Raw genomic sequence first — 17,807 nt, forward strand, 5'->3', positions numbered from 1 at the left:
TTTGTTGACATTTTTGACGTCATAGTATAGTATGTCATTTTATTGGACATTTTCGATGTCATAGCATAGTATGTCATTTTTTGGACATTTTTGACGTCATAGTATGGTATGTCATTTTTTGGACATTTTCGACGTCATATATAGTATGTCATGTTTTTGACATTTTCGACATCATAGTATAGTATGTCATTTTTTTGGACAATTTCGACATCATAAGTATAGTATGTCATTTTTTGGACATTTTCGACGTCATAGTATAGTATGTCATTTTTTTGGACATTTTCGATGTCATACTATAGTATGTCATGTTTTGGACATTTTCGATGTCATAGTATAGTGTGTAATTTTTTGGACATTTTCGACGTCATACTATAAGTATGTCTTTTTTTTGACGTTTTCGACGTCATAGTATAGCATGTCATTTTTTTGGACATTTTCGACGTCATAGTATAGTATGTCATTTTTTTGGATATTTTCGACGTCAGAGTTTTTGGACATTTTTGACGTCATAGTATAGTATGTAATTTTATTGGACATTTTCGACTTCATAGTATAGTATGTCATGTTTTGGACATTTTCGACGTCATAGTACAGTATGTCATTTTATTGGACATTTTCGACTTCATACTATAGTATGTCTTTTTTTTGAACATTTTTGACGTCATAGTATAGTATGTCATTTTTTTGGACATTTTCGACGCCATACTATAGTATGTCATTTTTTTGGACATTTTCGACGTCATATTACAGTATGTCATTTTTTTGGACATTTTCGACGCCATAGTGTGTCATTTTTTGGACATTTTCGACGTCATAGTATAGTATGTCATGTTTTGGACATTTTCGACGTCATAGTATAGTATGTCATTTTTTGGACATTTTTGACGTCATAGTATAGTATGTCATTTTTTTGGACATTTTCGACGTCATACTATAGTATGTCATTTTTTGGACATTTTCGACGTCAGACTTTTTGGACATTTTTGACGTCATAGTATAGTATGTCATTTTATTGGACATTTTCGACGCCATACTATAGTATGTCATTTTTTGGACATTTTCGACGTCATAGTATAGTATGTCATTTTTGTGGACATTTTCGACGTCATAGTATAGTATGTCATTTTTTTGGACATTTTCGACGTCATACTATAGTATGTCATTTTTTGGACATTTTCGACGTCAGAGCTTTTGGACATTTTTGACGTCATAGTATAGTATGTAATTTTATTGGACATTTTCGACGTCATAGTATAGTATGTCATGTTTTGGACATTTTCGACGTCATAGTATAGTATGTCATTTTTTGGACATTTTTGACGTCATAGTATAGTGTGTCATTTTTTTGACATTTTCGACGTCATACTATAGTATGTCATTTTTAGTAGTATAGTATGTCATGTTTTGGACATTTTTGACGTCATAGTATAGTATGTAATTTTATTGGACATTTTCGACGTCATATATAGTATGTCATGTTTTGGACATTTTCGACATCATAGTATAGTATGTTATTTTTTTGGACATTTTCGACGTCATATTATAGTATGTCATTTTTTGGACATTTTCGACGTCAGAGTTTTTGGACATTTTTGACGTCATATTACAGTATGTCATTTTTTTGGACATTTTCGACGCCATACTATAGTATGTCATTTTTTGGACATTTTTGACGTCATAGTATAGTATGTCATTTTTTGGACATTTTCGACGTCATATATAGTATGTCATGTTTTTGACATTTTCGACATCATAGTATAGTATGTCATTTTTTTGGACAATTTCGACATCATAAGTATAGTATGTCATTTTTTGGACATTTTCGACGTCATAGTATAGTATGTCATTTTTTTGGACATTTTCGATGTCATACTATAGTATGTCATGTTTTGGACATTTTCGATGTCATACTATAAGTATGTCTTTTTTTTGACGTTTTCGACGTCATAGTATAGCATGTCATTTTTTTGGACATTTTCGACGTCATAGTATAGTATGTCATTTTTTTGGATATTTTCGACGTCAGAGTTTTTGGACATTTTTGACGTCATAGTATAGTATGTAATTTTATTGGACATTTTCGACGTCATAGTATAGTATGTCATGTTTTGGACATTTTCGACGTCATAGTACAGTATGTCATTTTATTGGACATTTTCGACTTCATACTATAGTATGTCTTTTTTTTGAACATTTTTGACGTCATAGTATAGTATGTCATTTTTTTGGACATTTTCGACGCCATACTATAGTATGTCATTTTTTTGGACATTTTCGACGCCATACTATAGTATGTCATTTTTTGGACATTTTCGACGCCATACTATAGTATGTCATTTTTTTGACATTTTCGACGTCATAGTATAGTATGTCATTTTATTGGACATTTTCGACGTCATACTATAGTATGTCATTTTTAGTAGTATAGTATGTCATTTTTTGGACAATTTCGGCGTCATATATAGTATGTCATGTTTTGGACATTTTCGACATCATAGTATAGTATGTCATTTTTTGGACATTTTCGACGTCATAGTATAGTATGTCATTTTTTGGACATTTTTGACGCCATACTATAGTATATCTTTTTTTTTAACATTTTCGACGTCATACTATAGTATGTCATGTTTTGGACATTTTCGATGTCATAGTATAGTGTGTCATTTTATTTTACATGTTCGACTTCATACTATAGTATGTCATTTTTAGTAGTATAGTATGTAATTTTTTGGACATTTTCGACGTCATATATAGTATGTCATTTTTTGGACATTTTCGATGTCATAGTATAGTATGTCATTTTTTTGGACATTTTCGACGTCAGAGTTTATGGACATTTTTGACGTCATAGTATAGTATGTCATTTTATTGGACATTTTCGACGTCATAGTATAGTATGTCATGTTTTGGACATTTTCGACGTCATAGTATAGTATGTCATTTTATTGGATATTTTCGACTTCACCCTGTAGTATGTCTTTTTTTTTTTTACATTTTTGACGTCATAGTATAGTATGTCATTTTTTTGGACATTTTCGACGCCATACTATAGTATGTCATTTTTTTGGACATTTTCGACGTCATATTACAGTATGTCATTTTTTTGGACATTTTCGACGCCATAGTGTGTCATTTTTTGGACATTTTCGACGTCATAGTATAGTATGTCATGTTTTGGACATTTTCGACGTCATAGTATAGTATGTCATTTTTTGGACATTTTTGACGTCATACTATAGTATGTCATTTTTTGGACATTTTCGACGTCAGACTTTTTGGACATTTTTGACGTCATAGTATAGTATGTCATTTTATTGGACATTTTCGACGCCATACTATAGTATGTCATTTTTTGGACATTTTCGACGTCAGAGCTTTTGGACATTTTCGACGTCATAGTATAGTATGTCATGTTTTGGAAATTTTCGACGTCATAGTATAGTATGTCATTTTTTTGGACATTTTTGACGTCATAGTATAGTGTGTCATTTTTTTGACATTTTCGACGTCATACTATAGTATGTCATTTTTAGTAGTATAGTATGTCATGTTTTGGACATTTTTGACGTCATAGTATAGTATGTAATTTTATTGGACATTTTCGACGTCATAGTATAGTATGTCATGTTTTGGACATTTTCGACGTCATAGTATAGTATGTTATTTTTTTGGACATTTTCGACGTCATACTATAGTATGTCATTTTTTGGACATTTTCGACGTCAGAGTTTTTGGACATTTTTGACGTCATATTACAGTATGTCATTTTTTTGGACATTTTCGACGCCATACTATAGTATGTCATTTTTTGGACATTTTCGACGTCATAGTATAGTATGTCATTTTTTGGACATTTTTTACGTCATAGTATAGTATGTCATTTTTTGGACATTTTCGACGTCATATATAGTATGTCATGTTTTGGACATTTTCGACATCATAGTATAGTATGTTATTTTTTTGGACATTTTCGACGTCATACTATAGTATGTCATTTTTTGGACATTTTCGACGTCAGAGTTTTTGGACATTTTTGACGTCATATTACAGTATGTCATTTTTTTGGACATTTTCGACGCCATACTATAGTATGTCATTTTTTGGACATTTTCGACGTCATAGTATAGTGTGTCATTTTTGTTGACATTTTTGACGTCATAGTATAGTATGTCATTTTATTGGACATTTTCGATGTCATAGCATAGTATGTCATTTTTTGGACATTTTTGACGTCATAGTATAGTATGTCATTTTTTGGACATTTTCAACGTCATATATAGTATGTCATGTTTTTGACATTTTCGACATCATAGTATAGTATGTCATTTTTTTGGACAATTTCGACATCATAAGTATAGTATGTCATTTTTTTGGACATTTTCGATGTCATACTATAGTATGTCATGTTTTGGACATTTTCGATGTCATAGTATAGTGTGTAATTTTTTGGACATTTTCGACGTCATACTATAAGTATGTCTTTTTTTTGACGTTTTCGACGTCATAGTATAGCATGTCATTTTTTTGGACATTTTCGACGTCATAGTATAGTATGTCATTTTTTTGGATATTTTCGACGTCAGAGTTTTTGGACATTTTTGACGTCATACTATAGTATGTCATGTTTTGGACATTTTCGATGTCATAGTATAGTGTGTAATTTTTTGGACATTTTCGACGTCATACTATAAGTATGTCTTTTTTTTGACGTTTTCGACGTCATATTACAGTATGTCATTTTTTTTTACATTTTCGACGTCATAGTATAGTATGTCATGTTTTGGACATTTTCGATGTCATAGTATAGTGTGTAATTTTTTGGACATTTTCGACGTCATACTATAAGTATGTCTTTTTTTTGACGTTTTCGACGTCATATTACAGTATGTCATTTTTTTTTACATTTTCGACGTCATAGTATAGTATGTCATTTTTTTGGACATTTTCGACGTCATACTATAGTATGTCATTTTTAGTAGTATAGTATGTCATGTTTTGGACATTTTTGACGTCATAGTATAGTATGTAATTTTATTGGACATTTTCGACGTCATAGTATAGTATGTCATGTTTTGGACATTTTCGACGTCATAGTATAGTATGTTATTTTTTTGGACATTTTCGACGTCATACTATAGTATGTCATTTTTTGGACATTTTCGACGTCATAGTATAGTGTGTCATTTTTTTGGACAATTTCGACATCATAAGTATAGTATGTCATTTTTTGGACATTTTCGACGTCATAGTATAGTATGTCATTTTTTTAAACGTTTTCGACGTCATACTATAGTATGTCATATTTTGGACATTTTCGACGTCATAGTATAGTATGTCATTTTCTTGGACATTTTCGATGTCATAGTATAGTGTGTAATTTTTTGGACATTTTCGACGTCATACTATAAGTATGTCTTTTTTTTGACGTTTTCGACGTCATAGTATAGCATGTCATTTTTTTGGACATTTTCGACGTCATAGTATAGTATGTCATTTTTTTGGATATTTTCGACGTCAGAGTTTTTGGACATTTTCGACGTCATAGTATAGTATGTAATTTTATTGGACATTTTCGACGTCATAGTATAGTATGTCATGTTTTGGACATTTTCGACGTCATAGTATAGTATGTCATTTTATTGGACATTTTCGACTTCATACTATAGTATGTCTTTTTTTTGAACATTTTTGACGTCATAGTATAGTATGTCATTTTTTTGGACATTTTCGACGCCATACTATAGTATGTCATTTTTTTGGACATTTTCGACGCCATACTATAGTATGTCATTTTTTGGACATTTTCGACGTCATAGCATAGTATGTCATTTTTTTGATATTTTCGACGTCATAGTATAGTATGTCATTTTATTGGACATTTTCGACGTCATACTATAGTATGTCATTTTTAGTAGTATAGTATGTCATTTTTTGGACAATTTCGGCGTCATATATAGTATGTCATTTTTTGGACATTTTCGACGTCATAGTATAGTATGTCATTTTTTGGACATTTTTGACGTCATGCTATAGTATATCTTTTTTTTTAACATTTTCGACGTCATACTATAGTATGTCATGTTTTGGACATTTTCGATGTCATAGTATAGTGTGTCATTTTATTTTACATGTTCGACTTCATACTATAGTATGTCATTTTTAGTAGTATAGTATGTAATTTTTTGGAAATTTTCGACGTCATATATAGTATGTCATTTTTTGGACATTTTCGATGTCATATATAGTATGTCATGTTTTGGACATTTTCGACGTCATAGTATAGTGTGTCATTTTTTGGACATTTTCGACGTCATACTATAAGTATGTCATTTTTTTGGACATTTTCGACGTCATAGTATGGTGTGTCATTTTATTGACATTTTCGACGTTATAGTATAGTGTGTCATTTTTTGGACATTTTCGACGTCATAGTATAGTGTGTCATTTTTTTGGACAATTTCGACATCATAAGTATAGTATGTCATTTTTTGGACATTTTCGACGTCATAGTATAGTATGTCATTTTTTTAAACGTTTTCGACGTCATACTATAGTATGTCATGTTTTGGACATTTTCGACGTCATAGTATAGTGTGTAATTTTTTGGACATTTTCGACGTCATACTATAAGTATGTCTTTTTTTTGACGTTTTCGACGTCATAGTATAGCATGTCATTTTTTTGGACATTTTCGACGTCATAGTATAGTATGTCATTTTTTTGGATATTTTCGACGTCAGAGTTTTTGGACATTTTCGACGTCATAGTATAGTATGTCATTTTCTTGGACATTTTCGATGTCATAGTATAGTGTGTAATTTTTTGGACATTTTCGACGTCATACTATAAGTATGTCTTTTTTTTGACGTTTTCGACGTCATAGTATAGTATGTAATTTTATTGGACATTTTCGACGTCATAGTATAGTATGTCATGTTTTGGACATTTTCGACGTCATAGTATAGTATGTCATTTTATTGGACATTTTCGACTTCATACTATAGTATGTCTTTTTTTTGAACATTTTTGACGTCATAGTATAGTATGTCATTTTTTTGGACATTTTCGACGCCATACTATAGTATGTCATTTTTTTGGACATTTTCGACGCCATACTATAGTATGGCGTCAAAAATGTCATTTTTTGGACATTTTCGACGTCATAGCATAGTATGTCATTTTTTTGATATTTTCGACGTCATAGTATAGTATGTCATTTTATTGGACATTTTCGACGTCATACTATAGTATGTCATTTTTAGTAGTATAGTATGTCATTTTTTGGACAATTTCGGCGTCATATATAGTATGTCATTTTTTGGACATTTTCGACGTCATAGTATAGTATGTCATTTTTTGGACATTTTTGACGTCATGCTATAGTATATCTTTTTTTTTTAACATTTTCGACGTCATACTATAGTATGTCATGTTTTGGACATTTTCGATGTCATAGTATAGTGTGTCATTTTATTTTACATGTTCGACTTCATACTATAGTATGTCATTTTTAGTAGTATAGTATGTAATTTTTTGGACATTTTCGACGTCATATATAGTATGTCATTTTTTGGACATTTTCGATGTCATATATAGTATGTCATGTTTTGGACATTTTCGACGTCATAGTATAGTGTGTCATTTTTTGGACATTTTCGACGTCATACTATAAGTATGTCATTTTTTTGGACATTTTCGACGTCATAGTATGGTGTGTCATTTTATTGACATTTTCGACGTTATAGTATAGTGTGTCATTTTTTGGACATTTTCGACGTCATAGCATAGTATGTCATTTTTTTGACATTTTCGACGTCATAGTATGGTGTGTCATTTTATTGACATTTTCGACGTTATAGTATAGTGTGTCATTTTTTGGACATTTTCGACGTCATAGTATGGTGTGTCATTTTATTGACATTTTCGACGTTATAGTATAGTGTGTCATTTTTTGGACATTTTCGACGTCATAGCATAGTATGTCATTTTATTGGACATTTTCGACGTCATACTATAGTATGTCATTTTTAGTAGTATAGTATGTCATTTTTTGGACATTTTCGACGTCATATATAGTATGTCATGTTTTGGACATTTTCGACATCATAGTATAGTATGTCATTTTTTGGACATTTTCGACGTCATAGTATAGTATGTCATTTTTTGGACATTTTCGACGTCATACTATAGTATGTCATGTTTTGGACATTTTCGACATCATAGTATAGTATGTCATTTTTTGGACATTTTCGACGTCATAGCATAGTATGTCATTTTATTGGACATTTTCGACGTCATAGCATAGTATGTCATTTTATTGGACATTTTCGACGTCATACTATAGTATGTCATTTTTAGTAGTATAGTATGTCATTTTTTGGACATTTTCGACGTCATATATAGTATGTCATGTTTTGGACATTTTCGACATCATAGTATAGTATGTCATTTTTTGGACATTTTCGACGTCATGGTATAGTATGTCATTTTTTTGGACATTTTCGACGTCATACTATAGTATGTCATGTTTTGGACATTTTCGACGTCATAGTATAGTATGTCATTTTCTTGGACATTTTCGATGTCATAGTATAGTGTGTCATTTTATTTTACATGTTCGACTTCATACTATAGTATGTCATTTTTTGGACATTTTTGAAGTCATACTATAGTATGTCATTTTATTGAACATTTTTGACGTCATACTATAGTATGTCATTTTTTGGACATTTTTGACGTCATAGTATAGTATGTAATTTTTTGGACATTTTCGACGTCATAGTATAGTATGTAATTTTTTGGACATTTTCGACGTCATAGTATAGTGTGTCATTTTTTAGACATTTTCGACGTCATACTATAAGTATGTCATTTTTTTGGACATTTTCGACGTCATAGTATGGTGTGTCATTTTTTTGGACATTTTCGACGTCATAGTATAGTGTGTCATTTTTTGGACATTTTCGACGTCATAGTATAGCATGTCATTTTTTGGACATTTTCGACATCATAGTATGGTGTGTCATTTTATTGACATTTTCGACGTTATAGTATAGTGTGTCTTTTTTTGGACATTTTCGACGTCATAGTATAGTATCTCATGGTTTGGACATTTTCGACGTCATACTATAAGTATGTCTTTTTTTTTATATTTTTGACGTCATAGTATAGTGTGTCATTTTTTGGACATTTTCGACGTCATACTATAAGTATGTCATTTTTTTGGACATTTTCGACGTCATAGTATGGTGTGTCATTTTATTGACATTTTCGACGTTATAGTATAGTGTGTCATTTTTTGGACATTTTCGACGTCATAGCATAGTATGTCATTTTTTTGACATTTTCGACGTCATAGTATGGTGTGTCATTTTATTGACATTTTCGACGTTATAGTATAGTGTGTCATTTTTTGGACATTTTCGACGTCATAGTATGGTGTGTCATTTTATTGACATTTTCGACGTTATAGTATAGTGTGTCATTTTATTGGACATTTTCGACGTCATACTATAGTATGTCATTTTTAGTAGTATAGTATGTCATTTTTTGGACATTTTTGACGTCATATATAGTATGTCATGTTTTGGACATTTTCGACATCATAGTATAGTATGTCATTTTTTGGACATTTTCGACGTCATAGTATAGTATGTCATTTTTTGGACATTTTCGACGTCATACTATAGTATGTCATGTTTTGGACATTTTCGACATCATAGTATAGTATGTCATTTTTTGGACATTTTCGACGTCATGGTATAGTATGTCATTTTTTTGGACATTTTCGACGTCATAGCATAGTATGTCATTTTATTGGACATTTTCGACGTCATACTATAGTATGTCATTTTTAGTAGTATAGTATGTCATTTTTTGGACATTTTCGACGTCATATATAGTATGTCATGTTTTGGACATTTTCGACATCATAGTATAGTATGTCATTTTTTGGACATTTTCGACGTCATGGTATAGTATGTCATTTTTTTGGACATTTTCGACGTCATACTATAGTATGTCATGTTTTGGACATTTTCGACGTCATAGTATAGTATGTCATTTTCTTGGACATTTTCGATGTCATAGTATAGTGTGTCATTTTATTTTACATGTTCGACTTCATACTATAGTATGTCATTTTTTGGACATTTTTGAAGTCATACTATAGTATGTCATTTTATTGAACATTTTTGACGTCATACTATAGTATGTCATTTTTTGGACATTTTTGACGTCATAGTATAGTATGTAATTTTTTGGACATTTTCGACGTCATAGTATAGTATGTAATTTTTTGGACATTTTCGACGTCATAGTATAGTGTGTCATTTTTTGGACATTTTCGACGTCATACTATAAGTATGTCATTTTTTTGGACATTTTCGACGTCATAGTATGGTGTGTCATTTTTTTGGACATTTTCGACGTCATAGTATAGTGTGTCATTTTTTGGACATTTTCGACGTCATAGTATAGCATGTCATTTTTTGGACATTTTCGACATCATAGTATGGTGTGTCATTTTATTGACATTTTCGACGTTATAGTATAGTGTGTCTTTTTTTGGACATTTTCGACGTCATAGTATAGTATCTCATGGTTTGGACATTTTCGACGTCATACTATAAGTATGTCTTTTTTTTGATATTTTTGACGTCATAGTATAGTATGTCATTTTTTTGGACATTTTCGACGTCATAGTATAGTGTGTCATTTTATTGACATTTTCGACATTATAGTATAGTATGTCATTTTTTGGACATTGTCGACGTCATAGTAAAAAATCTGACACATGCTAAACTATGACTTCAAAAAACGACAAAAATGACACATGCTATACTATGACGTCAAAAACGACAAAATTGACACATGCTACACTATGACTTCAAAAACGACACATGCAATACTATGACGTCAAAAACGACAAAATTGACACATGCTACGCTATGACGTCAAAAAACTACAAAAATGACATGCTACACTATGACGTCAAAAACGACACATGCAATACTATGACGTCAAAAACGACAAAATTGACACATGCTACACTATGACGTCAAAAATCTACAAAAATGACATGCTATACTATGACGTCAAAAACGACACATGCAATACTATGACGTCAAAAACCGACAAAATTGACATATGCTACACTATGACGTCAAAAACGATAAAAATGACATGTTACACTATGACGTCAAAAAACGACAAAATTGACACATGCTACACTATGACGTCAAAAATGCACAACAATGACACAAAATGACACAAAAAATGACACGTCATATACTATGACGTCAAAAACGACAAAAATGACACATGCTACACTATGACGTCAAAAACGTCAAAAATGACACATGCTACACTATGACGTCAAAAACCGACAAAAATGACACATGCTACACTATGACGTCAAAAACCGACAAAAATGACACATGCTACACTATGACGTCAAAAACGTCAAAAATGACACATGCTACACTATGACGTCAAAAATCTACAAAAATGACACATGCTATACTATGACGTCAAAAATCTACAAAAATGACACATGCTACACTATGACGTCAAAAACTGACAAAAATGACACATGCTATACTATGACGTCAAAAACGACACATGCAATACTATGACGTCAAAAACCGACAAAATTGACACATGCTACACTATGACGTCAAAAAACGACAAAAATGACACATGCTATACGATGACGTCAAAAATATACAACGACACAAAATGACACAAAAAATGACACGTCATATTATATTATGACGTCAAATAACGACAAAATTGACACGTCAAATAACGACAAAATTGACACATGCTTTACTATGACGTCAAATAACGACAAAAATGACACATGCTATACTATGACGTCAAAAATATACAACAATGACACAAAATGACACAAAAAATGACACGTCATATTATACTATGACGTCAAATAACGACAAAATTGACACATGCTATACTATGACGTCAAATAACGACAAAAATGACACATGCTACACTATGACGTCAAATAACGACAAAAATGACACATGCTATACTATGACGTCAAATAACGACAAAAATGACACATGCTATACTATGACGTCAAAAACCGACAAAAATGACACATGCTATACTATGACATCAAAAAACGACAAAATTGACACATGGTATACTATGACGTCAAAAACCGACAAAAATGACACATGCTATACACGTCAAAAACTGACAAAATTGACACATGCTATACTATGACATCAAAAACCGACAAAAATGACACATGCTATACACGTCAAAAACTGACAAAATTGACACATGCTATACTATGACATCAAAAACCGACAAAAATGACACATGGTATACTATGACGTCAAAAATATACAACGACACAAAATGACACAAAAAATGACACGTCATATTATACTATGACGTCAAATAACGACAAAATTGACACATGCTATACTATGACGTCAAAAACCGACAAAATTGACACATGCTACACTATGACGTCAAATAACGACAAAATTGACTCATGCTACACTATGACGTCAAATAACGACAAAATTGACACATGCTATACTATGACGTCAAATAACGACAAAATTGACACATGCTTTACTATGACGTCAAATAACGACAAAATTGACACATGCTACACTATGACGTCAAATAACGACAAAATTGACTCGTGCTATACTATGACGTCAAATAACGACAAAATTGACACATGGTATACTATGACGTCAAATAACGACAAAAATGACACATGCTATACTATGACGTCAAATAACGACAAAATTGACACATGGTATACTATGACGTCAAATAACGACAAAAATGACACATGCTATACTATGACGTCAAATAACGACAAAATTGACACATGCTTTACTATGACGTCAAAAACTGACAAAATTGACACATGCTATACTATGACGTCAAAAACTGACAAAATTGACACATGCTATACTATGACGTCAAAAACTGACAAAATTGACACATGCTATACTATGACGTCAAAAACTGACAAAATTGACACATGCTATACTATGACGTCAAAAAACGACAAAAATGACACATGCTATACTATGACGTCAAAAAACGACAAAAATGACACATGCTATACTATGACGTCAAATAACGACAAAAATGACACATGCTATACTATGACGTCAAAAATGAAACATGCTATACTATGACGTCAAAAATGAAACATGCTATACTATGACGTCAAAAATGACACATGCTATACTATGACGTCAAAAATCTACAAAAATGACACATGCTATACTATGACGTCAAAAATGAAACATGCTATACTATGACGTCAAAAATGACACATGCTATACTATGACGTCAAAAACCGACAAAAATGAAACATGCTATACTATGACGTCAAAAATGACACATGCTATACTATGACGTCAAAAATGAAACATGCTATACTATGACGTCAAAAACCGACAAAAATGACACATGCTATACTATGACGTCAAAAATGAAACATGCTATACTATGACGTCAAAAATGAAACATGCTATACTATGACGTCAAAAATGTACAACAATGACACAAAATGACACAAAAAATGACACGTCATATTATACTATGACATCAAATAACGACAAAATTGACACATGCTACACTATGACGTCAGAAATACATTAAAGTTGCAAATAAACAAATGATTAAATTTTTTTCCAAGTAATGAAATAAACATTTTACTGCCTAAAATAACAGCATTCCTTTAATGAACACTTGATTATTGGTAGCAAAGGATTGAAGCATTTCTGCTCAGATTATCATGTCTGCGTTGGGCTGATCTGGTGATTTATTGTGTTCTTTTGGATTAACATGCAATAATTTTATTATCAAAAGGAGTTCAATAGGTGATCTTGTTTTGTAAGCTAAAACTGTTGCGCTTGGAGTTTTGGGTCAAACTTATTTGTGAAGGTTTTTTCCCATCTTGTTTTGTACAGTTTTGGCTTAATTACAGTTCTGAACTTGTTGTTCTTTTAGTAAATGACCTTTTTTTTGAGTCTCCAGTTACCAATTAATCGATTACAAAATTTGTTATTTCAATAACCAATGAATCACAATTAATTCAATTGATTGTTTCAGCCCTAGTTTAAAGTCTACTACATGAAACGCCAGAGAGACCAGAGTTCCCTCATCAGTGCTTCCCCTCCCCCACCTGTTGCCTACCCTAAATATAAAGTGTCATTAGAGGAGAATAAAAGGGAAGGACTCCTTATTGAATCGTTGTACCAGTAACTATTTAAGGTTTTCCAGTAAAAACGCTGAGCGGGTCCAGGTGTTACCTTACAGCCACAAGCCGCCAGCGCCGGCGCCAGCACCAGGCTCACTTTGTCCCCCACCCCTCCAGTTGAGTGTTTGTCCACCATCAGCCTCTTCCAGTCGTCCGGCCACCTCATCACCTCCCCAGATACCATCATCCCCCGGGTCAGCGTGCGAATCTCCGCGGCCACCATCCCTCGCTGCCAGATCGCCATCAGCATGGCCCCTTAAGGCAGAGGCAGAAATGAAAGCCGCTCGGCTTCAGTTTGGCTCTGAATCGAGCCGTTCCTACCGATCTGGCAGTCCTGCATCCGTTTGGTTGTTACAGACTCGATGAAGAATTTGATCTCCTCATCGGTCAGCTGACCTCCGTCCCTCTTCTTCCTGATCAGATCTACGATGGACAGCATGGCGGCCTGGAGAAACACGAATATTCAGCTAAAATATTTACGCTTGGATGTGTTTATTGAGGCAACACCAACTTTTTATTGAGTTTTAATTGGGGCTGAATGATCAAAGAATGACATTATAACATGATAAAAACCTTGAAAAATTAAATTTTACACTATTCCCTAATATTACAAAGTAGATGAGCTAAAATAATGTTTTCCATTTGTCAGATTGTAGTATTGTTTTGAAGTGAAGTTTATTAGTATAGCACATTTCAGCAACATGACAATTTAAATTGTTTTACATGATGAAAACATAGATCATTAAATAAAGAGAAGTTATAATCCAGAATTAATATATTTTCTAGTTATATTGATCAAATTCAGCTCTAAATAAATGGTGTTTTTAGCCTTGATTTAAAGGAACTCAGTGTTTTGGTTGTTTTGCAGTTTTCTGGTCGTTTGTTTCAAATTAGAGGAGCATAAAAACTGAAAGCTTATTCTCCATTTTTGGTCATTTATTTAATCTCTTTTGGTGATTAAATAAATTATTTTTTAACTGAATTGAATAGAAAAAATACTTAAATTTAGTTGGTACTACTACATAAAAAACAACCTAGTTTTTGTGTCTAAAATGCAGATTTGTCTAGTTTGAGGCTCTTTAATTCAAAAATGAATAAACTTTATCATTTAAGTGCTTGTTAAAAAGTCACGCAGACGGTGTTGTTGCACAACCCGCCCTCTCTCTCTCTACTTCCTCTTCTGAGAGGTGAGATGTGCTACCAGCTCTCTGTCTAACGGGTGAAATGAGTTTCCTAAATCTGCTGGGATTTACCCTGTCCAGAACTGAAGTAAACTCTGTTTAATCTGGCATCGAGAAAAGATTCGCCTGGTTTTCTGACGGCCTACATCCAGGTGTCCCACCCTTCTTCCCCCTGTGAATCAGCCAGACTGAGCAGCCTGCAGCCAACTAGTTTCACAGAGCACACCTGTTAACGGTCGCTCCTTCTCTATATTACAACTTGCATTTGTTATTGAACCAGGTAGGTTTTAGTGACTCGGTGAGTCCCAAGGATGATGTTTTATATATGGGCTACCAGCAACCTAAAAACATTTTCCACTTTTTCCTCTCCAGAATCAAACATCACAGCTATTTTACAACCATCAAAGAACTTTAAGGCGACTCATTAACTGAATGTCCACAACATCTTTTAGATTTTCTTTATGCTAAATATTTTATTAGTAAAGCATTTTTGCAAGGGTCAGTACAGCTTAATTCAGTAGCAGAAATAATCAAATAAGTAAAATCAATCATCTAGTCTATCTTTCCCTACTGCTGACACTGAGAACTAAAAAAGGGAACCTTTGAGAGAGACGGACGGAGTTTGGTGTTTCGAACCCCAGACCTGGCCTGACGATGAAGAAGGTGCTGCAGCAGGAGGAGGAAGTTGATCGATGAAGGCAGGGATCTCTGTAGGTCTGATGAGCTTCTTCTCTGCATGGATGGTGAGGTCACACAGGACTTGGGTTCTGGCAGGAAGAGTCTGAAGCTCCTTTCATCTTGTCTCACAATCTTCCGGGTCCGTTGAGCTGTAGACGCGCTGACCTCATGGAAGGAAGGCACCAGTTCTTCTTCTTTGTTCTTTGTTCTTTGTTCTTTGTCTTCATCTTTATCTTTATCTTTGTCTTTGGGGTCTGAACCCAGCTGATGAGAGAAGTGCGATTCAAAGCCACAGGTTGTGGGCCTGACGGGTTGGTCCCCATGCGCAGGTCAGTCTTCGGCTCTGTGGCCCCGGCTCTTCTTCAGCTGCAGAGTTCTTTGTCCATCTGGATCTCGGCTCGAAGCTGCCCGGAGGATCCAACCAAAGGTTCCTCTTTTGGTGCGTTTGCATTGGCTAGCACTGATGCTGTGTTTATTTCATTGACTGTCTGATCAGACAGATGATCTCATATCCATCACTGTCTTAGACTCATTATGTCCTGATGTCTGTTCTAATGTCTCAGGGTTGCTCAACCTCCTACATCCGTTGCCTGCACAACCTTTTCTTTGAAAAGTTTAAGTTGTTCAACAATCTGTTTCCAAGTAAAGCGTTGATCATCTCTGCTCTCCTGTTAGTTCCCCTTTTTCCCTTAACCTTTCACCTTTCACCTACTATCTACCTCCAACACATCAGTGATGTTTAATTGCAGTTACACGTTTTACACCATTTCAAGTTCAATGTCAAAATCACATTTAAAATTTCTTTAGCTTCTCTGATTTAGCTTTCATTTATAATTTTATGATAACCATGACTTATTAGTTACTCTTATTATAATCTTAATTTGAGTTATTACATATGTTTCCTGAGAATCAACCAAGAATAATCCATGATTCTAATTATTTGATACCAAAGTTTTTTACTTGTTTTACTTCTATTTCCACAAATGTAAGTGTAAGTATTCTTACAAGTAAACCAATATTAATATAAGTATTTTACTTTGAATTTTATCCAATTACTCAAAATGTTTAGACTTTATTCTTTAAAACTTTCATGCTTTGAATAAGGAATAGTCTCAGCTATTTTTATAAATCTTCACGCTGGAAACCTACTTTCTCTTTTTCCAGGAAACCTGCTCCTCCTGTCTCATCTCTCTGTCTGACTATAATTTCTTATGATTAGATAGAAAAAAGAAATACAATTAAAGCAAAGTTTGCAGGAAACAAAAACAACACACACAACCAGATTGATCTTATTGAAGTTTAAGTCTACTGTTGGGTCTTGATGTCACTTGTGTGATAAATTTTAAAGGTAACTTTATGTATTGTTACTGTTAAACTAAATTCTCCAGCATGGAGAAGTGGGATGGTCTCGGGTTTTCTTGACAACGGTAAATCATTTAACTAAAAATCTGCTACAAATAAGCAGATTTTCTGCCAGTTTATTGTCTCCTCAGCAGTAACAACTTTTTATTTTACGACTAATCTTCAGCATCATTAACCAACCAATAAAATCTGCTTTAAATTGAGAAATAAATTATTTAAATGTAGCTCTTAGCTGGTCATAAAAGTCAAAGTGACTGAGGCGTCGCGCAGCAGATGGATCCTACCTGTTCTGCAGTCGAAGTGGCGTTGACCTGTTGGCAGAA

General features: G+C 33.1%; 1 protein-coding gene across 1 annotated transcript in view; it reads right to left on the minus strand.

The window, feature by feature from the left end:
• Positions 1-17,786, minus strand: part of tymp (thymidine phosphorylase) — a 47,356-nt gene extending 29,570 nt beyond the window's left edge. The window contains exons 1-3 of the mRNA XM_032589480.1: positions 17,769-17,786; positions 14,585-14,708; positions 14,316-14,518 (exon numbers count right to left, since the gene is read on the minus strand). Coding sequence (XP_032445371.1) covers positions 14,316-14,518; positions 14,585-14,702 — 321 coding nt within the window. The 5' untranslated portion in view covers positions 14,703-14,708; positions 17,769-17,786. The remainder of the gene's footprint in view (positions 1-14,315; positions 14,519-14,584; positions 14,709-17,768) is intronic.
• Between the last annotated feature and the right edge of the window lie 21 nt (positions 17,787-17,807).

This window comes from Xiphophorus hellerii, chromosome 17 (assembly GCF_003331165.1).
Source record: "Xiphophorus hellerii strain 12219 chromosome 17, Xiphophorus_hellerii-4.1, whole genome shotgun sequence".
Classification (NCBI taxonomy): domain Eukaryota; kingdom Metazoa; phylum Chordata; class Actinopteri; order Cyprinodontiformes; family Poeciliidae; genus Xiphophorus; species Xiphophorus hellerii.